General features: G+C 49.5%; 1 protein-coding gene across 7 annotated transcripts in view; it reads right to left on the minus strand.

Moving 5' to 3' along the window:
* Positions 1 to 25,477, minus strand: part of DIS3L2 (DIS3 like 3'-5' exoribonuclease 2) — a 201,269-nt gene that overhangs the window by 41,477 nt on the left and 134,315 nt on the right. For all 7 annotated transcript variants that reach the window (XR_014564298.1, XR_014564299.1, XM_083739250.1 and 4 more), the window contains 3 exons: positions 23,015 to 23,122; positions 20,843 to 21,076; positions 3,959 to 4,038 (listed from right to left, as the gene is read on the minus strand). Coding sequence is in view for 5 of the 7 variants with exons in the window: in XM_083739250.1 (XP_083595376.1) it covers positions 3,959 to 4,038; positions 20,843 to 21,076; positions 23,015 to 23,122 (422 nt within the window). In the remaining 2 variants the exon portion in view is untranslated. The remainder of the gene's footprint in view (positions 1 to 3,958; positions 4,039 to 20,842; positions 21,077 to 23,014; positions 23,123 to 25,477) is intronic.

Consider the following 25,477-nt stretch of genomic DNA (forward strand, 5'->3'; position numbering starts at 1 on the left):
CTACAACCTCTCCTGGACAATGACAGTTCTCTTTCTCAAGCTCTGGGAGGAAGACCTTTCATTGCCTACAGACAGCCACCCAGTCTTAAACAACTCCTAACCCACAATAATACTACAACCAGACCTAACACGGACACTGGCACCAGAGCCTGCAATAAACCCAGATGCCAACTTTGCTGCCACATACACCCGGACAACACCATTACTGGCCCCAACAACATCACACATACCATCTCGGGACTATTTAATTGCTCATCGTCTAACATTGTGTATGCCATCAAATGCCAACAGTGTCCTTCAGCTCTCTATATTGGACAAACAGGCCAGACCTTACGCCAAAGAATAAACGGACATAAATCGGACATCAGGAATCACAAGACAGAGAAACCAGTAGGAGAACACTTCAATCTCCCAGGACATTCTATACAAGATCTCAAAGTAGCTGTTTTACTACAAAGGAATTTCAGAAATAGACTGGAAAGAGAAGCTGCTGAATTACAACTTATCACCAAACTTAAAACCATGGAGAGACCTGGTCTGAACAAAGACCTTGGATTCTTATCTCATTATACATGACAAAGCCATTTTTCACCTTTTCACCCCTTGCTTCTTCCTGTAAGACCTATTGCAGTCGTTAAGAGTCGTCAACAGGCTCATCACAGCTATCTGCCAATCATCCATTCCCACCAGCCTTCTGAGTAATACCCCTCCCCACCTTCTCACTATATAGAAGGGTCTGGTGACTTCTGTTTCAGTGTATCTGAAGAAGTGTGCATGCACACGAAAGCTCATACCAAGAACTGACTTAGTTGGTCTTTAAGGTGCTACTGGAAATGCAGTAAGTGCACAGTAAATGGGAGTGTGAACACAGCCTAAGCGTGATTCAACGGCTAATTTGGTGCAGCGTGGGGTGGAATCTGAGTAGGTGCAAGAGAAGAGGTGCTGCATCAAGCTATTGGGAACATCCATCTGAATAAGAGACTTTAAGAATCCTATGGCAATATGTCCTCCCAGTTGCCAGGGCATCATTGACCTGAGCAGTCAGCAGAAATAGCAGCAACATGATAAAAACACAATAATAATAAAAAAAGCCATCCTACTGATAGGTAAAGGTAAAGGGACCCCTGACCCTTAGGTCCAGTCATGGACGACTCTTGGGTTGCGGCGCTCATCTTGCTTTATTGGCCGAGGGAGCCGGCGTACAGCTTCCGGGTCATGTGGCCAGCAGGATTAAGCCGCTTCTGGTGAACCAGAGCAGCACACGGAAACGCCGTTTACCTTCCCGCCGGAGAGGTACCTATTTATCTACTTGCACTTGACGTGCTTTCGAACTGCTAGGTGGGCAGGAGCAGGGACCGAGCAACGGGAGCTCACCCCATCACGGGGATTCGAACCACCGACCTTCTGATCAGCAAGTCCTAGGCTCTGTGGTTTAACTCACAGTGCTACCCGCGTCCCCTTCCATCCTACTGATACATGGTGGCAATATTACAAGTCAATCAATCAATCAATCAATCAATCACCTTCAACAAAAGCATATCAAGGCAATGTACAGGCCAGGGCTGAGAGATAAGAGGCCACCTAAAGCCATCCACATTGGAGAAGGTGTTTGAACTGGGTCCTCCTACAGACATGCACAATTCCTGAATAAACTATAGGAATACAGGTGTGTACATATATGCACTATGAACACAAAAACCTAGACGTTACACACTGAGTTCAATTCTGGTGGTGGTTGTGTTTTCACGTTGCACAGCAATGCTATCGGTGAGGCACCCACAGTGGCCCAAACAGTGATGAATGCATTTCATTAAAAGTTCAATTAATTGCTGTTTGCTCGGTTTCCGTTACAGGTGACAACTGCTGCGCTTGGCGTGGCAGGGACAAGCTGCGTAATTTGGAACAGACTTGCTTTAAGCCACTTTAGAAATCCATGTTGAGACTGCAGATTACAATAAGCTGCAATTAACCAATTTGATAGGAATGCCAAAAGGCCGCAGTGGTTGAAGTTTTCCATCAATGGCCTCCAGCGTATTTCGGGAGGGTGGGGGAAAAGAACAGATTCTCAATGGCAAAAATATTGTCAGAAAAATACCCAGGTTTTGTGAGTATGTAAGTTGCACAAGTAAGGAAGTTGCACTGAAAGCCGGTCTGTTTAGAAGATGAAGCTCAAAGCATCTGGGGGTGTCATCTGGCTAAGGTGCTTTGGTAGAGTTAAGCCAGGCTAGGAACATAGAAAGCTGCTGTCTGGTACATGTGCTCCAGGCTTCCAGACAGGGAATTTCTCCCCACCCTGCCTGGAGATGCCAGGGATGTTAAGAGGCTCAGGTGCTAATGTGAAACCTTAACTACTTGCTCTGTGAATGACCCTGCTTTGTGAATGCACAAGCTTGGGACTGCAAGCTCCCCACTCCCCTTCTCTTTCACAGCCACGTGGAGGAAATTCACCAGCTTTCAAACAAGCCACGGTTCCTCATCATGCCTAAATTCAGGAACTGTAGCTTAATTAAACTTTAGCAAGTGAACAAGCCCAGATCAAAAACCATGGTCGATCCTAACCAAAGTTAAAACAAACCACAGTTCCCTGACGTCAGATGCAATGAGGAATTAGGCGAATTCAAAAGCAGAAGTGGTTGCTCCAACTTCCTTGCAGCTGAAAAAACCCCAAACAAACAGGGAGGGAGGAAGAGTATGTTTCTTTCCTGCACTGTATGAAAAAGTACTTTCTGTGTGTGTCTAGTGGGGAGCAGACGTACAAGGGGCAAATGTTTTCTAGATGCCAAATTCCTTCTCCTTATAACACACAGTATTACTTCACCTGTTGCCTATGGCTAAACTGGCTCACTCTTTTCCGTGATGCGCTGTGCATTCCCAGTTCTTGCTTTGTGCTTGTGACACAGACAGTTGTGTTGGGTGTGGAGCACATTCCCTTGTGGAGGGTGCATCGAAAGTGGGCATGATTAGGCAGAGACCATACTTCATCCTGCATCCATGCATTCAAGAGTTTCAAGGTCACACGACAGCCACGCAATATCTCTAGAGAAGGGCAGGACCAGAGAAGGGCATGGTATGGAAAGGGGTGGCCAAGTCAAGAGTCCTGAGGGCCAGACAGAGAGGCAGGGAGGGCCACGCTCAGGGCCTGGGACTGACGTTTCCCACCCTATCCTGGCCTGGCCTGGGTGGTAGAATGTTTGCAAACACAGGCAATAGCTGTGCACCTTGAATGAGCAGAATGTTTCCTCTGCCTGTATATCCCACTGTGCTCCTGTATCTGGGCTGGGTTGGCAGTGCCAATCTATAACTCTCCTCTGCCCCCTCACCAGCAAGCTTCCACCCCTCAACTCCCAAATTCGCCACCCACCAGAATTTTGTCTTTCAAGAGCAGCTAATGCTGCAGCTACTGCAGGCTACCTGCAAGGAAAGCGACAACCTCCAGTTGGCTGTGGTAGTCTTCAATGTGTTCAGACCTGGGATTCATCTTTCACCCAAGCGTGCAATTGGAGATCCATTTAAACAAAACAAAACAAATATTTCTATGGTGGGAGTGCTGCTGTGGCCACCCATCTTAGATCCAGACCCACCAATAGTTTGCCGAACCCCCGGTAGGGGTGCCACATTTGTTTGCCTCGGAGGACATACCTGGGCTGAGCTGCAAATGCAGTCGTTCCGAGGTTCCAATCCACGTTTAACTATGTGGCTCGTGGGGAGGCAAACAGTCATTGCCCTAGCCTACCTTACAAGGCTGCTGCTGCAAGGCTAAACTGCCACCCTGAGTTTCCAAGAGGAAGGGTGGGATGCAAAGAAGCAGAAGGCAGTCTAAATGCCACTGTGCCCCTTACATGCCCAAGCAGTTCTGATTCCCCAGTGCCAGTGAGAAGGGGTCAGGCTTCTGCCTTGCACTCCTGTTCCTCCTACACACTTACACACACTAGTTGTGTAGGGTTTTTGCAGGCCTTACTTGTTGCTGTCCCGGTACTGATAGATGTAACATCCTTGTGGCATCCCGCTCTCCTTGTCCAAAGTAAACGAGAGTTTCAGCTGCAGAAAGGAGGAGAACGAAAGAAAGGAAGGAAGGAAGGAGGGAGGTGGGGGGAAAGAGAAAGATTTTTTTAAAAAAAAAACACACACACAACCACATTTAGGCGATGTTCTCAGCCGCGGCAGCAACCCCATGAAAGGCTGAGGGGAGAGACCAACCTCACCAAGGCTGACACTCAACCGCTGAGGCCTGGAACATAGAGCAGGGCTCCAAACCTCAGGGAAGACAGAGTCACATGCCTTGCAGAAAAAGCACTGGCTTTTTCCACTCCTTTGTTGCTATAAAGTGTTTGCGGTTCTCCCGAAATGGCGTGGGTCATGACAGCTCCCTCCCCCACACCTTCGAACACACTCCAAATCCACCACCCACACACATCCACGGCCCTGCAAGAAGCAGCTCTGCACCTCCTCTGGGGTACAGGATTCTCCCCCAGCGGCCCGACTTCCCACGAACCTCTTTCTCTGTAAGTTTCTGCCCTGCGGACCTCCAAGCACATTTGGGAGGGAGAGAGAAAGAGAGAGGAGGAAAACCACAAAGGGAAAGGCGACAAATTCTTCCTTTGGCACAGAGTTAATCCAAAAGCCAGTTGGAAGAGCTTGCAGTTTGGCCCCATGTCCAGCAGGGGGCTGCAAAGGGTGACCTGGAAAAAACGTGGGGAGCCCAGGAGGGGCTGGGAAGGATTATTTGCTGGAAATCCAAGAAAGGCTTTCGGAATAGTGGGTCAAGTCCTGTGTTATCTAAGGCCAGTTCATCTGAGGCAGGGAAAAACTCATTTGGCTACTACACTGAAGAAGAAGAAGAGGAGGAAGAGGAGGAGGAGGAGGAGGAGGAATGGAATTCAGTACAGCTCTGCACAGATTTTGATGAAGGACAGTGGAGTTTCTGAACAAGCAACTCGCTAATAAACACACACTGGGGCTTGCTTAGAGCCACCCTCCCAACAGCTGGAATGGGTTTGAAAGGCAAAAGGGTGAGGAAGTAGCCATCCAAACCATGCCTGGTCTAAGGAGAGAATGAACCACCCACTGTTCCTACACTTATCGCCCTAAGCCAGGGGCTGGGGACCATGCCGCTATGCGGATGTCGGGGGACTAGATTTCCCATCATCCTGGGTCATGCTGGCTGCTGGGAGATGGAATCCAACAACACCTCGAGGGACACAGGTTCCTCAAACAGATGAATCGAGCAATTGAGCCAAGCCAGACAAGGACAAGAGTGTCAGGAAGGGGGGAAATGCGGGTGTGTGCAGGACAGAGAGAGAGAGCACCCAGATTCTCAGGCCCATTCAATCTAAGCAAAAAGTCTTTCTCCAACCCAAGTATGATTCTCCAACAGTCCCTGAGAGCAGTGCTGGGCTGGTCAATTGTAGGCATGGAGGAAGCTGCCTTCTACTGTTCCATTGAACTCAATATTGTTGACAGCGACTGATGGTGGTTCTCCAGGAGCTCAGGCAGGGGGTCTTTTCCTACCTTACTTGGAGATCCTGGGGATCGAACCTGAGATTTCCTGCATGCAAACTCCACCAGTGAGCTGTGGCCCTTCCCAGAAGAGGAGGAAGAGTAGCATGTGTGTTTGCGCGCGCGCAAACATGCCATGTTTTTGAATGCTTCGCCACATTAAAATAAAAATCCAGGGATGCGGGTGGACCTGTGGGTTAAACCACAGAGCCTAGGGCTTGTCGATCAGAAGGTCGGTGGTTTGAATCCCTGCGACAGGGTGAGCTCCCGTTGCTCAGTCCCTGCTCCTGCCAACCTAGCAGTTCAAAAGCACCTCAAAGTGCAAGTAGATAAATAGGTACCGCTCCTGCGGGAAGGTAAGTGGTGTTTCCGTGCGCTGCTCTAGTTTGCCAGAAGCGGCTTAGTCATGCTGGCCCCATGACCCGGAAGCTGTACGCCGGCTCCCTCAGCCAATAAAGCGAGACGAGCGCCGCAACCCTAGAGTCGGCCACGACTCTAATGGTCAGGAGGGGTCTCTTTACCTTTAATCTAGCATATCAGGGTTGAAGATAGAGCATAGTCCTTTCCCTCATGCACTAGTCTATTAAATGCAGGGAGGCTTTTAATAGAAGGGTGTGTGTGAGCACCCTCTGCGCTGTCTACCACCTTGGCCAAATGCTCGCCAAGGGTTCCCTACAGATCAGGATTCACATTGGCAAACGAATGCTCTGTCAAACTAGGGGTGGCATGCATTACCAGCAAGATAGCTCAGTTGATAAGAGTGTGAACTCTTAATCTCAGGGTTGTGGGTTTGAGCCCCTCGTTGGGCAAAAAGATTCCTGCACGGCAGGGGGTTGGACTAGATGACCCTCGTGGTCCCTTCCAACTCCATAATTCTAAGATGTGCCCATTTTGCATGTGTTCAATTACCAGCCCATTCGGCCATGCTTTCTGAACTTAGCAAAAGAGACATGAAAACGCACATTTTAAATTGCACACATTCCCCCACCCCAAACACATTTTTGCAGCATCTCTTAAAGCCGAGAACGGAAACACAAAATTCAGAGCACAATCGGAAGGATAAGCGTCTCCCAATCTGCACATTAGTCTGGGAAGCAAACACTGGAGTGGACAACTTTGCTTACTAGTGCAAACCAAGTGAAATTCTCAAATAAGCCTACTTCAAACAAAAGCCTTTCCTGCACACACAAAACTGGTATGTCAAGGAGCACGTTCCTCATTTATCTTCTCCCGGACACATGGGTCTTGTGTGAGTGGGAATCTTTCTCTCCCCCCCCCCCCATTCAATTATAGGAGTCCTGTCCCCCACCAAACACTCATGGCCTCCAGGGAGACTAACTACTCTTAGAGAAGAAGCTCTTCAGGACTGGATAACCTCTTGGCAGTCTGCCTTGCGTGAAGAGGGAGTTATTCTGATCTAGCCTGATGAGGTGTGGCAGAGATGCTAATGAAAGGGTTTTCACAAGGAGGACTCCTGGAGTGAGCCGCAGGTTACCCTCAACGCTTCTGGACATTTTGGAGAATGGACGGCAGACCTGACCTTTGCAAACGAAGCAAACACCACAGAGAGACTGACTTTATTTGCAGACAGTTCCTGGACCCGAGGAAAAACCGAGAAGTAAAATTAACAGCCTATGAAAGAGCAAAGGCTTTATTAAGTCGCCCTTCCACCAGTGGGCCCTTTGCACAGCCAGCATGCTGGCTCATTAGACGCTGAGCCAATTCGCACTCCACTGCGAGGCAGCAAGTGGAAATCGAAGCAGCCGAGCTCCCCTGACCCTAATTAAGACTGCCCAAGGTGCAGCCGCTGCAGAGTATACACATCTCTGCACAGGTGCAAACCTGCAATTTTATTCAAACCCGGCTATTTGTGTACCAAAGCCCAATACACCCACAAGCTGGGTTCTCCAGTTTGTTCCGATGCCTCAGCCTCATCTGGCGCAGGTCGATCAGCCGCAACTTGATGTCGCGTCAGTGGGATTCGTCAGAAACCCTCACGGGACATCCAGGCAGATTTTGCATCGGGAGCAGCCTTGGGAGGAGGCCCTGTGGCGAGCTGGGTATTTGAATCCCTGCCACCCTGGAAAGCTAGACCAGTTTTCTCATGGAGTAATGTAAGCCACACCATAGGGCAGGGGGAGGGGAGGCTCACACCATCCAGTTATTCTCCAAACCCAAAATAAATATAAAATTCAATTTAAATGGGGGGGGGGGTCTGCTGTGGAGAGTTGACATGGTGGGGCTTGTGAGGTCTGACTCAGGAGGAGGAAATTTCTAAATGTTACAATGCTAAACTCGCAGGCTGCGGACCATAATGAGTGACAGCAATTGGTCCAGCTGCCCAACACCCCACCCCGTATTTGTGGGGGTCCAGGTCCAAGTGAGCTCTGACAAAAGCCTCCGACGACGCCCCTCTGTTCACAAAGGCAATGTTTACTGCTGCTTCCGCGCTTGGGGACCGCAGGAACATCCCGCAGAAAGGACGGCGAGGCGAGGCCCTGCTGGATCCCGTCACGGCAAGCCATTTCTGGGATATATGCCTGTCGTCATTTTGTTCCGTCAACTTGCCACCAGGTTCAACTTGCGGCAGGGTAGAGAGACAAGGAGCTCATCCATCACCCAGCTGCATTCTTCGGAGGAGAGCGCTGCAGCGCAGCAGTCTCCATGCCTGACAAATCGCCCTTTCCAGCTCATTGGCACTGGGCACAAAAGGGCCGTTCTTCATGCCGGGGGGCCGGGGGGCGGATTCGGTGGGAATGAGGGGGATTGGGAAGGCTGAGAACAACAGAGGCTCACCTACCCAAGGAGGCTCGCTGAGAAATTAAGATGTCGTAGGCCCTTGAATAAGAGCTACCAAGAAGACTAGTTTCTTGAGGGTGGCAAACGCCTTCAACACCACATGAGCAGAAAAATGCCAGAGGTGGCATAGGGGGCAGCTTGGCTTGGCAGGAACATAACCAACGGTGGTTAAAGTTAGTCAAACGTAAGTTTCTAGGTCTCCATTTTTAAACGCTCTCCTGTCCACAGGCCTGTAACCTTCAGCACACTGTCAGAAGCAAAAGGAAGTCTGTTCTTCCAATTTGCATCGTCTCTGTCTGGCTGCCTGGAAGAAATTCCTAGCTCACTCCTGGTGAACAGGTTGAATGCCTACTAACAAACCGAGGCTCACTTCCCATGTGTTCTTACCCCAAAGTTGTGTGGTGTCACATGCTGAAGATCAGGCCCTAAAACAGGGTGCATTCCTTCCTCTCAACTTATCTCCACCTCCTAGTTTTGTGGTCCTGCGCAACAGACCAGGGTTGGGGTCCTCATTTCACCTACAAGCAAGCATTGAGGTGGTGGGAGAAATCGTATCGCTGCCCTGACTGAGAATTCAACAGGGCCATTAAAAGGTGTGATGTGTTGTGAGAGGTATCTATCTCAACAGCGGGGTCGGAAGAGGCAACGGGTGGAGGAAAAAGGGATCAGCCAGGCTGCCACGGGTTGAAGATCATTATGCATTTTGGAAGAATTTGTTCTGATTTTAAGGTACTATAGGTCTCGCTCGCTCCTGCAGCAGGTTTTGAGAAAGGGGGCATGGCTTATCTTTTGCAAAGCTCCATGCACACAGGTGACACCCTAAGGGCCCTTGCCAAGACTCTGGAGAGCCACTTCCAGGCAGGATGGGCAGCAAAAGAAGCTTCCCATGCTCCTGGGGGCAGGGGCCATAGCTCAGGGGCAGAGCATGCGCTCTGCATGCAGAAGTTCCTGGGTCCATTCACTAGAAGCATGTACTTTTAAAATGCATTTTAACCTGTATTTTAAATTGGTTTTCCCCCCTATTATGTTTTTACTGTAATTTTACTGGTGTTAGTAGCCCTGAGCCCAGCTCTGGTCAGGGAGGGAGGGGTATAAATAACATTTATTATTATTATTATTATTATTATTATTATTATTATTAATTATAGACGCTGCTACTGGAGGAGACTCTTGAGAGTCTTGAGAGTCCCATGGACTGCAAGAAGATCAAACGTATCCATTCTGAAGGAAATCAGCCCTGAGTGCTCACTGGAAGGACAGATCCTGAAGCTGAGGCTCCAAGACTTTGGCCACCTCATGAGAAGAGAAGACTCCCTGGAAAAGACCCTGATGTTGGGAAAGATGGAGGGCACAAGGAGAAGGGGACGACAGAGGACGAGATGGTGGGACAGTGTTCTCGAAGCTACCAGCATGAGTCTGACCAAACTGCGGGAGGCAGTGGAAGACAGAAGTGCCTGGCGTGCTCTGGTCCAGGGGGTCACGAAGAGTCAGACACGACTAAACGACTAAACAACAACAACAACAAATTATAGACCCTGAGCTAGGCCTGATCTGGTAGGCGGCAGCGTCCGACTATCCCTAGCATCTCTAGGCACAAAAAGATCTTGAGCAGGGCAGCTTCTTTTCGCTCAAGATTGCAAGAGCTGCTTCTAGCCAGAGCAAGTAAACCGTTCTGCTGTCCAGCAGCTTCAACCACCCCTATCTGGAGGACAATCTCCTTTGCTCCGCTGACCAGTGAAAGGTTTAAGTTAAAAACATTCTGGCTCCAAGCCTGCTTTTCACTTGGCTGTGGCTGTCTTCAGTAAAGAATGTATGAACTTTTTGTCACAGTAATCTTGGCTCTGCGCCCAGGGCAACCTTCTGCACTTAACAGAAATAGAAGCCTGTCTTTCCTAAAGGCACACCAGAGTGGACACAGCAGAGCATCTTTCCCCGCATGAATGGAAAGCGAGAAGGTGGCTGAGTTATAGCCCCGGGGTGGGGGCAAAACCCATCCTTTTGAAAAAAGGGAAGTGCGATGGGGAAACATACAGGTGCCACACATCGGACAGACACCCAAACACTGGGCTGTCGGTGAGCCCTGGGGTTCTGTGAGCGACACCACCAAAGCTCATAGTATAAAATTCAACACCTCTACCTCTAGTCCCTATGGCCGTGAAACCAAACTTAAAATAGTGGGGATGGGATGATGAAAGTTGTAGGAAACTTGAATGCTTCGGTACCTCTTTGTCTTGCTCTGCGCTGGGCTTGAGAGCGGATTTAAATGCAATTCATTTGCATAATCAATTTGGGCCCCCCAAATTCAGCTTTTCATCGGATGGAATTTGGGTTCCCCTGCAGCTGATTTTTAAAACTTGCTTAAGCTCAGAGCACAAAGAGCCCCATTTATAACCTTCTCTTTTTGAATGTGCTGCTTCGCTGGAGATTCAACATGGTCCCCTCCCCGCCCCCCCGTTCAGCGGCTGTGGTCATGGTTCACAGGCAGGATCGCAATTTTTTTGCCAAACATTTTCTTTTCCATATATATAGATATACGCGCATGCCTCCAATATAAACGGTGCTTTTAGAGCCACTTGCAAATCTAGGAACTTTGACGTCACTCTTCCTTCCACCTACTCAATCTTGACCACAACAAAGAAGAGTGGTGGGAAAGTTCAGATGGAAAACCGGCCGCCGCGCGCCAAGCCTCAGCCAGAGGAGAGGATATTTATTAGGCGATCCAGTGAAGGGCAGCAGTTTGCCCATCAGGCTGACAGAGCCCTGGGTTCAAACTCCAGCCAAAGCTTCTCGCCGGCTGCCGTGCCTGCTTTGCATCATCAGAGAGAGGCACACGAGGGAAGAACCCAGGGGCACTGCACAGAAATCTAGGGGGACTCTCCTCCCTGGGGCTCCCCAAAACATGGCTGCTTCAAGCAATCCCTGCAGAGCACCACTTGACAGTGCCAAGGCAACTTGCTACATCTCTTGCCTCGGCAATCCTACCTGTGAACCGGGAATGTTGGTGACCCACCTCTCAGGGTTGTCGTGAGAACCAACAGTGCAAAGGCGGCAAAGCATGCGTGAGGTTCAAATGGTCAACAGAAACCCCAAACCCTGTTAAGGAGGAGAAGAAGACAAAGACAAGCCTAGAAGCTGGGTCAGGTGTTAAGACAGGGAGATGCTTCCCTGGGTGAACTCTAAAAATACTCTTCGCTGTGGTGGCAGTGGGGAGGGAGAGAGGATTCTTTGAAGGAGCTCAGCCCTGCACTCGCTCTATTCCCAAGCATCCCACGCCTTTCTGCTGGCTGGTTTCACACATCTGGGGAACTTGGTAGGGTAAAGTCAGCCTGCAATTTGGCCACGTTCCTTTTCAGAAGTAGGTTTTAAGGAGCAGAAACTAATACCACATTTAATGGACACTCGAGCTCTCAAAACGAATTATTTATCCAAAAAGTTTATTTTATTTTATTCTATTTTTTTTTTTTTAAGGAGGAGATGAACGGCTCTTGCAGCAAATTTTCCATCCGTGGTGTTTTCTTTTAAGTCTTCAACCCCAATCCCGGCTCTTGCCCTGGAAAAGCATTCAAGGAGAAATTCACAGGGTGAGGGAGAAGAAGCAGGATAATTCAGCATTAGCGGCAGGGGGCAAAAACGCCTTCCATTAATTAGCCCCTATTGCTCCTGTGAGCACTCCAATGGGAGAACAGCCTCTACTGAAGGTGTCATGGGCTTTGAAGAAGCTGGAACTCAGGACAAAAGGGAGAAACAAGCTAAGAGGAAGACACGCTTGGCAAACGCTCACCAGGATCAACTCCCGCCCGGAAACCTATGTCCCCACTGTGGAAGGACGTGTGGATCCAGAATTGGCCTCCGCAGTCACTTACGAACTCACTGTTTTAAGACCATGTTCATGGAAGACAACCTTACTCGGCTACGAGGGATCACCAAAGCAGCAGCAACAGCAGCTCCTGCAAACCCTTCCCTCTGCTATTCTCAAAATAGCCGGAATCGGTTTCCCCCCAGGACTCAGGGTCCTCTGGGAGAGGAACAGAGGACCAAAGTGGGTGATTAAATTAGGGGATGCATGACTGCGCCCCAATGCGGATCGTCACTCAAGCACCGGACAAAAACTGCGGCAACAATGCAAGTCTCAGCCCCGGAGGTCACCTCTAACAAGATTAGCTATGCGTGCTGGGAGAGGAGACTGACGAAACTTCCAACTTGTTTGAAACCTCCATTGTTCAAGGGAGGGGGGCCTCTTTGAGTTGCTGGCAGACCGCAAATCCTCCATTAAGTGATGTGCCCAAGGCCACTGACAAACAGAACAAAAAAAGCAAGGGAGGGGGAGGTTTGAAGAAATAAGTGGGCATTCAGTGAGCCTCAATATACCCCAGGGAATTGTTCCCGCCTTTCCGTAGCACCAGCAGGGGTAGTTCCCCAGGGTGCCCCGATTTGACAGCCCGGGCACACCATGAATCCTCCTTCACCCCCCACCCCACCCCCAAGTTGACTTTTCAACTCCATTCCGCATCAGAGGCTTTGTGCCTTTGAAACCACAGAAAGCTGCCTCTCCATCCATCACTGACACAGAGCCCTCTAAAGTCTTAAAGTGGCCATTTTGCTCCTTTGCAGTGGGAAAGGCTGTGGGCACAGGGAAGGAGACACAAGAGGAGGAGAGCCCAGAAGTTATCTCTGCTGCTAGGAGCTGGACCTGAGAGGCTGCTGCATCTGGAACAAACCAGCTTCTGGCAAGGAGAAGGGAGACGAGGGCGAGGGGCTGGCCATCTGTACCAGGGGGCAGGCGGGGCAGGAGTGCCCTCGCTATGCTAAATGAAGCAACAGAGCAGGCACACAAAGTGGGCGCTACAGGACAGGAACGCTCAGCTATTACACCAACACTGAACCCACCAAACGTTTTCTTTTTGGCTTGAAGTGCCGAGGTATGTTTTCAATGCACCCGCCATCCACTGGCAAAGGGGTGAGGGCCAGGGCAGAGCGTCACCGCTGCAGCTGTGCACCCGAGGCATAACACAGTTTAACACATTCAGCCACTGAACGTAGCTGGTGGGAGAAGGGAAGGGGGATGACACAAGGCCTGTTGGTGTGGAAGATTGTGTGAGTGAATGTGTTTGTGTAAGAGGACCCACTGTAGACCCAGTGGAGAAGCACAAACCTGGAGCTTCAGTAGCAGAAACCATAAAAGGGTCCAAGTTAGATTTCATTCTTACAAAAGTTTATCAGTGATCTCAGCAGCTATCAACATTGATATCTATAGCTATATATCTGGACGGGATTCAACTAATGAGCGCCAGCAGCAAACACCCTGCACAGGGTCTTCCTCTCATGCAACATACCTTTCCTTTGCGGGGCTACCTTTGAAGGTGACCTGGAAACTACAACTAATCCAGAATGAGGCAGCTAGACTGGTGACTGGGAGCGGCCAAGACCACATAACACCAGTCTTGAAAGATCTAAATTGGCTCCCAGTTCATTTCCGAGCACAATTCAAAGTATTAGTGCTGACCCTTAAAGCCCTAAACGGCCTCGGCCCAGTATACCTGAAGGAGCGTCTCCACCCCCATCGTTCTGCCCGGACATGGAGGTCCAGCTCCGAGGGCCTTCTGGCGGTTCCCTCACTGCAAGAAGTTACAGGCAACCAAGCAAAGGGCCTTCTCAGTAGTGGCACCCGTCCTGTGGAATGCCCTCCCACCAGATGTCAAAGAGAAGAACAACTACCTGACATTTAGAAGACATCTGAAGGCAGCCCTGTTGAGGGAAGCTTTTAATGTTGAACAGACCACTGTATTTTAATACTTTGTTGGAAGCCGCCCAGGGTGGCTGGGGAGACCCAACCAGATGGGCGGGGTATAAATAATAAATTATCATTATCATTATCATTATCATTATCATTATTATTCCTTCTCCCCGCTGTGCCCCCTGAAACTTGCTCTGGGGAGGGAGTCAGAAGAACCCACAGAACAGCCTGCAGGGGCAGAAGAGGTGGGATTTTTCCGTCTGGCAAGCCGAAAGATCGCTTTACCATAATGCCGAATTCCTTCCTCCGTTCTATATTTTTTGCTTCTTTGACTACTGAGCGGAAGTGAACTGAGATGCACCTGCTGGCCTTTAGGTACACAGGAAGCTGCTTTATGCAGGAGTCAAACCCCCGGTCCTCCTACACTGACTGGCAGCACCTCTCCAGGATTTCAAGTGGGGGCTCTCCTCCAGCTCCATCTGGACATGCCAGCGATTGAACCCGGGACCATCTGCAAGCAAGGCAGGTGCTCTGTCACTGAGTTACGGAGCCTTCTAGCAGACAAGCGAAAAGGGTGAGAGTTACCCACCTGTGTCTTCACTGGTTTCTGCAGTCTCCTTCCTTGTTATACAGGAGACCGGTTTGGGAAACCCTGTCTTAGTGAATTGTGGTGTGAGCAGAGAAGCCTAATTAATCATAATACTTGTGTTGTTATTGTAGAAGTAGATATAAAGGTAAAGGTAAAGGGACCCCTGACCATTAGGTCCAGTCGTGGCCGACTCTAGGACTGCGACGCTTATCTCGCTCTATAGGCTGAGGGAGCCAGCGTACAGCTTCCGGGTCATGTGGCCAGCATGACTAAGCCGCTTCTGGAGAACCAGAGCAGCGCATGGAAACGCCGTTTGCCTTCCCACCGGAGCGGTACCTATTTATCTACTTGCACTTTGACGTGCTTTTGAACTGCTAGGTTGGCAGGAGCAGGGACCTCGCAATGGGAGCTCACCCCATTGTGGGGATTTGAACCGCTGACCTTCTGATCGGCAAGTCCTAGGCTCTGTGGTTTAACCCACAGCGCCACCTGTGTCCCACTGAAGTAGATATATAGCCTGCTTAATTTGCAAAGATACTCAACGCGGCTTACAATCCACGACACAATAACAATAATGCTATCACTACTGAACTAACCAATATGAAGGAAGCCACAACAAAGAACATCAAAGCCAACCCCCCATAACAAAATCCCAAACAGCCATTGAAGCGAAGATGCCAAAAGATGTAAATGACACGCAGCAATGCGGTGCCTGAAGCTGTGGAAGTGAAATGGACTTTTGCTCAAAAAGGAACGCCTTCCTCCTTTGAAGCATGCCTCGGAGCAAAGCCACAGCCTCTGAGAAAGGCTCCTGCGCATGGCTGCCAGCATGTGCCCCTTTCGCAAGGCAGCGTGTGCTGCCCACACAACAGAGGGGAAGGGGAATAAGCTCTCTGGCTCAACGGGAGAGCGAAGCAGCAGTGCCACCAGGCAGTCACTAGGGGGCGCCTCACGCCCCAAGATATCTCCCTCTTTTGTGGAGATGCACTTTTGCTCCGTGACTCAAGCCCCACATTACTTGGGGCAATGACCAGTTAAGCAATCTTCACTGGTGATAATTTAAAACACACACGCACAATGTCGAGGCTGAAGGTGGCACACTAAATTGTTCAGCAGGTAGACCAGAGGTTGGCTGAAACTCTGCCCTAGTTTGCCTCGCAAAGGCTAAATAAAGATGAAGGCCCGTTTCCTAGGAACAGCACATTCTCTGCTGCTTGGTCTGCTTTGGAATGCAGGTGAGGCACCTCCACCACTGTCACCCCCTCCATGTAAAAAAAAGTCACTTTATTCAGAAAGCCAGCAAGACAGGGAGGTGAGGCCACAACACTTCCCCTGGCAAGCTTGTCTTCTGTGTGCAGGGATGCATATTTATTGTTTGATGCAGAGAAGCACTCCAACTTATACAACATCCCCGCCCCACTTGCAGTCTGATGTGGTGAAATCCACAAACAGGGTTTATCGCCTGTTTGTGATGACCCGGCACAAGTAAGAAGGTACGGTCCAAAGCAATTTGGTAGAATCAAGCCCAAGTTCTGTTCATGCTAGAGGGAAGGACTGTGGTGACAGACTCAAATAACTTAGAGGGCCAGTTCAGATGCCATAAATTTTACAGATAGGTTGAGCTGAGGCAGATGGAGATTTATTGGTTCTCCAAAGACCTACACTGGCTTCCAGTATGTTTCCGAGCACAATTCAAAGTGTTGGTGCTGACCTTGAAAGCCCTAAACGGCCTCGGCCCAGTATACCTGAAGGAGCGTCTCCACCTCCATCGTTCTGCCCGGACGCTGAGGTCCAGCGCCGAGGGCCTTCTGGCAGTTCCCTCACTGCAAAAAGCCAAGTTACAGGGAACCAGGCAGAGGACCTTCTCGGTAGTGGCACCCACCCTATGGAACTCCCTCCCATCAGATGTCAAAGAGAAAAATAACTATCAAACTTTTAGAAGACATCTGAAGGCAGCCCTCTTTAGGGAAGCTTTTAATGTTTAATAGGTTGTTGTATTTTAGCGTTTTGTTGGAAGCCGCCCAGAGTGGCTGGGGAAACCCAGCCAGATGGGCGGGGTATAAATAATAAATTATTATTATTATTATTATTATTATTATTATTATTATTATTATTATTATTGGTTCAAGCCCAAAGAGATGGTCAAGGCTGAACCCACATCCCTTCCTTATGTCCCAAGACATGTAAACTTTGTTTTGCTCATTTTTTTCCATTCCTATCGTCTCCTGCACATTTCTGTTCTTTCTCCAGGGCCAGCTATAAACTGGAAGCTTCTTGGAACAGGGTTCTCTTGCCTTTTCATTCTCTTAAAGCACCGTGCAGACTTCACCGTTGTCAGTGAGGTGATAACGGAGATTGAGAGCCAAGCGTCGGCATTTCTGGGCGTGCAGGAAGAAAGGTTTCTTAAACCCTCGCCTCCTTCTCTCCAGGGCCACACGTCTCCTTGCAATGCTATGAACTTTCACCCAGACATTTGCTGGCAGGTGAAACAATGCAGACTTTTGACACCCGGGCGTCACGTTGCCACTTCAGTCGGCCTCTGCTCACATCACTCGACACGCAGTGACTCAGGGTGACAGAAAATAAAACACCGGCCACGTCGGCAGCTGTAATTAATACTTGGAAGAAAATCACAAGAGCCTCCTCGAGGCCCGGCCCAGATCCACGGGAAACCAAAAGGATGGGAGGCTTTCGGACACCTTCTGGAGGGTGCAAGTTTCATCAGATCCCTTCCCTGGAAAGGAACTCATACCTCACCTTGCCATTCGCCTCTCCACACATGTGCCACAAGCATATTAGGAGGGAAGCCACTTCTAAGGCTTCTACCTGAAAACCAAGGCCTTTTAGCTATGGATGCTGAAGGAATCTGACTGCTGTGTGGATCAGAACGCAGCGCTATCTTCCGCAACCCACACGTCTCCAAACTTTGCAGCACAATTCTGAGCTGGAGAAAAATGTACCAACTCCCCACCCCCTTTAAATACCAGTTTAAGGGAGGGTGGAGAGAGATGTTTTAGAAATGCTCACACTGAGAAAAATATAGATATGCATTCTTTTTGTACAGTTTGTTTCTTTAAGAAAAACTGAACATTGATGAGGAAGTGGGACGGAATGGGCTTATGAATAAACTTGCTGAAACCTGGCAAGAGCTGGAAACGGGCTGGTCTCCAACTTCCACCTGAAGCATCTTCAAAGGCTGGAACTGCCATGTTTTATTCTCCACCTCTTCTTTGAAACATGACACTGCACATTCCACCCACCCAGCCTGGCATCTCTAGTCAGAAGGATCTTAGTTAGGGGTCTTGGAATGTCCCTGAGGAACTGCTGCAGCCAGAGCACAAAAATTTGGCGGGTATGAGTCACCTTCACAGGTGAGCTGGGAGGCAGGAATGAGCTGGTGGACAGAGCTGCAAGTTTCCACATCAGATATGTTTTCAGCTGGTTAAACTGGATTTTCATAGCATTTTAAACCAATATTTTCATATTTGCTTTTTAAAATGTACTGCCCCGCTGGGACAGCACAGGTTATCCTTTCAGAAAACACACCCATACATACATACATACATACATACATACATATAATGACCACTATTTGCATTTTAAAGAGAAGGCAAAAGCAACTGAATGGGTAGGGGGTAGGGGGAATATTGCTTCCTTGAAGACCCCCCTCCCCCTTTCCTTTCACACACCAGAAAACTAGGCCACCCATCAAACGAATGCAGTTCCAGTGTTTGAAATCACCAAGGGGAGCAGGAGGCCACATTGCCTGTAGAGCAAACACCACTTTGCCTCCTCATTTTAATGAAATTACTGCACAGCCCCATTTCCCACTCATCTTTCCGCCGCGACTCATTTTGAAATGCTCCACTGGCTTCCCAGTGCCCGGAGGCCGGTCTGCGGCATCACTCAACTGCTGCTGCTGCTGCTGCGAATGTTAAAAAGCCGAGATCGAGAGGACAGGGCATCCCACTTTTTGATCATGCTCAAACGTTTGGCAACAGGGCGGGAAGGATCACCGGGAGATCTGAGCAGCTGGATCAGACGACAAGGTCTCCCTCTAGTCCCTCGGTTCTGTTTCCCAGCATGGTGCAGGTGCCTCTGGGAAGTTCATAGGCAAGAGAGGCAGGCGAGAGCCAAGGGGAAGCCTGAAAAAAAACCTTTCCAAATCCCTGTGCAGTTCAAGAGCAGTGCAGCCAAGCTGCAGGACGGCCCTGTTTGGTCTCCAAGGGGAACCCAGCACTTCTGAGAACTCTTGGGCATGGCTCTTGGGCCATCACTCTTTCTCCTCCCAGCAGGTGTTTTTTGCTCTCCAGAGTAGGAACTCAGTCAGCTCCCAGCAGCAAAAAAAGGGTTCTCCGTTAAATCAATCTTGTGTGGACAGGTCGGCTGCAAGCGCCTTTCAGACGCTTCAGTGCCATAGCTAATGGGAAACAATGAAAAGCCCAGAGCCTCAGCCACAAGAGAGGCAACAGCACTGGGAAGAGAAACCATAAAGGGGGGGGGACACAGAGAAGCCGTCTCCCCACATGCATCCAGAATACCGCCTTGTCTCTTGCGTCTTTATGTGTTCCACGGTGTGGGGAAGGGCGGCTTCCCACGCCACTCATGCACCAAGACTGGCCTCTGACGTTACAGGCAGCGCCACTAGCCAGATCTGTGAGTCTCACCTGCAACTGAAACATTCAAACCCTGCCTTTCTGCCCTAGCGACAGGACCCGGATATCTTCTGTATGGTCTGACCTTTAGTCTCGCCCACCCCATTCCTCCCTTTGCAAGCTCATTTTCTGATGGCTTACTGGAAATGCCATTAACTAAACAAATATCCAGGAGATGTGCTGGCCTCGTGGACAGTGAGAGGTTTCCTGCCATCCAGGTTCCCAATGCATCACTACCCCTGCTTATCTGGAAAATTATGAAACCACTGCCCTTATCAGAAAAGCGAATGGGCGATGCAGGTATCTTAAGCCACAGGATGAGCTGCAAGTTCGACATGCTTAAGACAGCAGCAAAAAACCCGGTTTTGCAGAGTGCTACTCAGATAATTTGCTTGTGCCACCTCTTAGACGGCATCTCCTCTCTGAACATGGCACTGGGCAGTCTAGATTGCAAACAATGTGTCCATGATGCCCCCGTCATCAGTTATGATAAGCAGGCAGCAAGTCTATGCAGCACACCAGTGGGAATTTCTCCCCGTGCTCGTTACTCACCTAAATGGTCTTCTTCAATTATTGTTACTACTGTTATTATTACTTATTGAATTTATATACTGCCCTATACCCAGAGGTCTCAGGGCAGTTGACAATAAAATCACAATCTATAAAATAAAAACAATAACCCCCCCCCCCCCCCGAAAAAAGAGCCAGATTTTAAAAGTGTATAGGATGTCGATCATGTCAGCCAAAGGCCTGTTGGGAGCTGACCAAGAGGAATGTTTTTGCCTGGCGCCTAAATGTGTGTAATGAAGGTGCCAGGCAAATTTTCCTGGGGAGAGCATTCCACAGACAGGGAGCCACTGCAGAGTAGGCCCCATTCTCATGTTACCACCCTCCAGACCTCTTGGAGAGGAGGCACACGAAGGAAGGGCTCAAGAAGATGATCTCAGGGTCCAGCTAGATTCATATGGAAAGAGGCGGTCCTCTCAACATGAGAGATAACCTTCACACACTTAGCAATGATAGCCAGCATTTATACAGTGCTTTAGACAGCGCTCAAAATGCCTCAAGATGCCTTATCGGGTGCTAATCCTGACCACAACCTCCATAAGGTAGGTCAGCATCCTTACTACAAATTGAGAAAGGCAGAATGTGGCTTGTCTTAAGGGTTACCTAGACCGATGTGGCTATACCCCAACGCTGTTAGGCTACCTCCCATCATCCCAGGCCAGTGGCCGTGTTCGCTGAGGCTTATGGGAGCTGGAATTCAACCATTTACGAAGGGCACCGCACTTGGCGCATTCAGCACTGGTAATAATAATAATAATAATTTATTATTTGTACCCCGCCCATCTGGCTGGGTTTCCCCAGCCACTCTGGGCGGCTTCCATAGAAACCAAAAAACACTAAAATATCACACATTAAAAACTTCCCTGAACAGGGCTGCTGAGTAGTATTTGCCCAGTCCTGCCTTCCTTCCGAGGACCTTCCTGCAGGTTCTGTTGTTAATCCCGTTTGCGTGAGCTTGCTATTGCTTAATCATCCTCGCCATAAAGCAGGGACGGGACTGACCTGGTCTAAGCGGAGAGCCCCGTCCAGGAACCGCTGCTCACGCAGCTGCTTGGCAATCTGGTGGAGGTTGAGGACTGCCTGGCGAACTTCATCTACCGAATGCCGGGGAGAGATAGCGGGGATTTCCTCTGCCGCAAACGCCTTCTCGGGGTTCTCAATCATGCTCTGGGCATGGTCATAGCTGAGCTTTGCACAGGAGCAGATCACAGTCCGCCCAAACCACTCGTCAAGAATCTGCAACGACAAGATGGGGAACAAGAAAAAGTGAGTTGGTTAGGGCTCTTTTTCAAGTAGAAGAGATGCTCCAGGAAAATTCATTGCAGGAACATGTCTAGAAAAATTTGAAGGGTGCGGTTCTTACCTTGCCTTACAGACATGGCCATATGAGAGTCAGTGCGTTTCACATGACCGAAGAATCCACATTGTCCAAATAAGTGTCTGGAACTTTACTAAGGTTTTAAGGATGGAACCCCATGTTCCATTGTTCTCAATACTAGCAGCGTCTTCTCCTGGTCTCAGGCAGAAGCTTTCTTAGCCTCCGGACCTGAGACCATGAGGTCTTGTATACATTCCAAAAGGAACAGGCTAAAGGTCCCTCCCACCAATAACTAATAAACACAGAGGATGAGATACTAAGGAAGTGAAGGGAAAAGTGGGCAGGCAGGGGGAAAAGAGAGGCAAAAAGCAGCTCACACTCTAGTGGAAATTTTCTGCTGCCCCCCTAAACGTTAGGCCATCAGCAGGAAAAAGAAGAAGAAGAAGCCAAGCCAGTGGGAGACAAATAATTAGCTAGCTAATGAGGAACACAGTTCCTATCTTTTGCTCCACATAGCACGGCAAGGCACTTTTCTTCCCAGGCCCCCTCCTGCAAGCTGCTGCGGAGGAAAAATGAAGAATTGTGTTGCTGGAGACAAGCCCTAATTGCCTGCAACCATATGAACTCTCCATGAAGAGAGGCATGTGCCCTCTTAGCGCGACACATTAAACGGCTCTTAAGCCCTTCCCTCCATCTTCTCCTCACCCTTCTTAATCCCTGGCTGTCAGGAACAGCTGCATTAAGCCAAGGTCCTCATTAATCTCGACCCGCGCCGTTACAGCTCAATGCAAGACATCTCAGAGCTATTGGAAGCATTAACATTGCCGATCTGAACATGAGCTAATTCCATAAATCCAGGCAAATCTGCCTTAAAGGTGTTACTGCCTGGGCATGGGCACAGGCAGAGATTTCCCGTCAAGTACAGCTCTCCAGAGCCAAGGGCAACCGGAGCACAGCATCTGGGCAAGATGAAATAAATTTAAAAAGGAGGAGGGAGAATGAAAGCGGCTTCCAGCCCAACGCGAAAGCTGCAGAGATCTGAATTCAGGCCAGGTGCACTGGTTGAGATGTAGAGCAACCCTTTGGCTGTTCAGTTTGGGTCTGATGGGTGCTGTGCTTCAAAGAACATTGAGATGGCAGTGGTTTGTGGAAGGCTGATTCACAGGGATTGGAAGCAACAGAGATACAGGCAACAGTTGTGGTATGAAGGGATGGAGAACAACATTAATTCATGGAGGAAAGAGATCAGTCTATAGCTATTAACCAGGGTGGCTGAATAAAGTCTCCGCATTCAGAGGCAATGTGGGAAATAACTCCAGGCCTTTCTAGCCTGCTGTGCACCCCAAGTGTTTTTTCCTGGCTTAAATGTGTCCTTGAACTCTGACTTTTGACTTTGGCCCTGCCCACCGCTGGGCAGGAGGCCCCTGGAAGATTTCACAGAGAGGAATGTGGTCCTAAGGCCTAGACATGTCTTTGAACCCTGCAATGAATCTTTGAACACCATTTGCTGGGGTGCTGTGTGAGCTTCTGGGCTTCTTGGAGACAGCTGGTTAAACCAATCGGAACCAGGGTGCTTGGCAAGATGGACTTTTTGACTGACCCAACGTGGAAATTCTTAAGTTTTATGTTCCACCCAGAAATGAACTTATCTGGACCAATTTGCACACAAGAGCTCTTGTGCTTCCTAACTAGCAGGAAGCCTCCGATTCAAGTCTCCCCCCTGTGATGTCAGCGCTGCCAACTCATACCTGCACACGATGTTGTGTTTTTTAAGCTTATCTGCTCAATCCATGGGACAATCCAAGGGGCAACGCTGAATGATATATACCTAGTCCTGCCAAGCTGCTGGGCCTTACCTTGCCATGAGGAGTTAGCTTCCATATGACGGAGAAGGTGAGTCTGTCCGTCATAGGATTGAGACTGCACAGCTGCTCACAGAGGAGTTTGGGGAGCATGGGGATCACCTAGGAAACAAAAGTACTGTATGTGAAAATGAATTCAGTTTCCCTGAAAGCAGTATTTTAGGTTTTCCACTGACACCGGTGCAAAGATTTCTGTCTGTACAAAGAGACTTTCCTCCCTCTGTTCACCAACCCCATCTGCTCCAGAGGGTTGGAAGAAGCCCCAAGGGCAGAGTTAGGAGAGGAGGAGAATGCTTGGTTGCACAAGCAAGTAAAGTCCTTGCGCCGATGGAACAATTGCCTTAGTGCTACGTTGGATTGCACCCATGAGCAATAATATTGTGCTTCTACTACTTTGCCATGCTATGTACACCGATTTTATTTTTCTTACTGTCTGCGCCATCTGTGTGGCAAATTTGCGCAGTGGCAGCCAAGAATTGGGCTTTTCCAATAACATCCTACTCTCACGTGGAATCTCCTTCCTCCAAAGGGGAGGAAAGATACGGTTCTTTGATGGCTTTTTGGGAAAGATGGAACGCACACCTCCTCTATCAGCCTTCTGGGTGACAACATTGAGCTGCTTCATGCAACACACTAAGCCAAACATTGGCTTTGGGAGAGCACACAAATGAGAAGAGCCTACAGCCAATTTGCTCCCCCCCCCCCCCCCAGTCCTTTGTGCTGCCTTAGCTTCACACGGTCTATGAGCTAGGACTTGTGGTTAAGCTCCCCCCTTGCTAAGCTCAAGCTGACCTAAGGTTTGGTTTCAGGTGCCACATGAACAAGGCCATTGTTCTCAGTGTTTCTTCTACAGTTGCCTTTCTGTAGTGTTGATATTGCATCGTTAGTGTTTAAACTGCTGCTTCTGACGTGATATTTTTCTCCATTTAGGGGTTCTCTGGGTGAGAACGGGCAACAGCTGCATTTCCGTTCAGCAGGGCTCCCCATACCATTCTGGGTCACTGGCTGCATTTACACCAAGTGATGCAAAAACCTGCCGATAACGTCACCACTATTGCTAAATGAAGTAAGTATGCAGGTTACAAAAGAAAAAAGAAAAAAACCCAGTCCCGCCAAAAAAAGTGGGGTGGAGGATGAAAAAATCCCAGGACCCTGTGTAAGTTTCACAATGCAAACATTTTCTATCTACATGCCAAGCCTTCACGGGAAAGCTCTTAAAATATTTAATCACGTTTGTGGCTTGGCACCCAATCCCTGCTCATAAATCCACTCTAATTGCCTGGCAGAGTTTGGGATAGCAGGCCTGGCTGTTCAGCCTCCAGCCAGCCGGGAAAGAAATCGCTTTTCCATATGAATCAGCAGGGCAGGCTGAACTGGAAGGTCAGGAGGGCAGCAGGGTCCGATAAGCTGTTCCTCTAGACACAAAAGGCCGCCAGCTGTGTTATTCCAACGGCAAGGGAGCACGTTGACAATAGGAGCCGGCCCATAACTCACAGATGTCCTACGTGAGGCCGGCCATGCCTCGGCCTGCTTAATGGGAGGTTATCCGCTTGAGAAGGGGCAGAGCCCTTCAAGGAGTGTCAGAAAAGCCCACCGCCAATCAAAGATGGGAGCACTGGCTGCAAGGTATTGCAATCTCAGATAACAACCAGGAGCAAGCAGAAAGAGATTAGCAAAAAGCACAGCTGGAGCCAAGGATGCAGCTGGAGAGCGACTCTTCGTGACCAGGAGGCACCTATTAAGACTCTTTACTGGTAAAAAGAAGAGCAAAGGAGGGAAACCTCCGCTGCCAAGGTGGGACATTTGGCTACTGATCGCTCATCTAAAGTGCCCCCGATAAGGGCCAGAGCTGCGTGGTAGAACTTCTGTTTTGGATGCAGAAGGCCCCAGGTTTAATCCTGAGCATCTCCAGGTCAGGCTAGGAAACCCTACCTGAAACCCTGCAGAGCCATTGCCAGGCAGAGTAAGGTAAAGGTAAAGGGACCCCTGACCATTAGGTCCAGTCGCAGACGACTCTGGGGTTGCCGGCGTACAGCTTCCAGGTCATGTGGCCAGCATGACTAAGCCGCTTCTGGCGAACCAGAGCAGCGCACGGAAACGCCGTTCACCTTCCCACTGGAGCAGTACCTATTTATCTACTTGCACTTTGACGTGCTTTCAAACTGCTAGGTTGGCAGGAGCAGGGACTGAGCAACGGGAGCTCACCCCATCACGGGGATTCGAACCGCTGACCTTCTGATTGGCAAACCCTAGGCTCTGTGGTTTAACCCACAGCGCCACCCATGTAGACACTACCAAATTAGATGGACCAATGGTCTGGCTTATTATAGTCCAATATTCCTCCGTTCGTCTACCTTCAGAGGTGAGGTAGGTGGAGACTGGGGAGAGGACACCATTCGTGGTGGCAGCGCCCATTTGGGGAGAACTCTCCCACAGGCTTGCCTGATGCTGAAAGCA

Source organism: Podarcis gaigeae (assembly GCF_964106915.1).
Source record: "Podarcis gaigeae genome assembly, chromosome: 5".
Lineage (NCBI taxonomy): Eukaryota > Metazoa > Chordata > Lepidosauria > Squamata > Lacertidae > Podarcis > Podarcis gaigeae.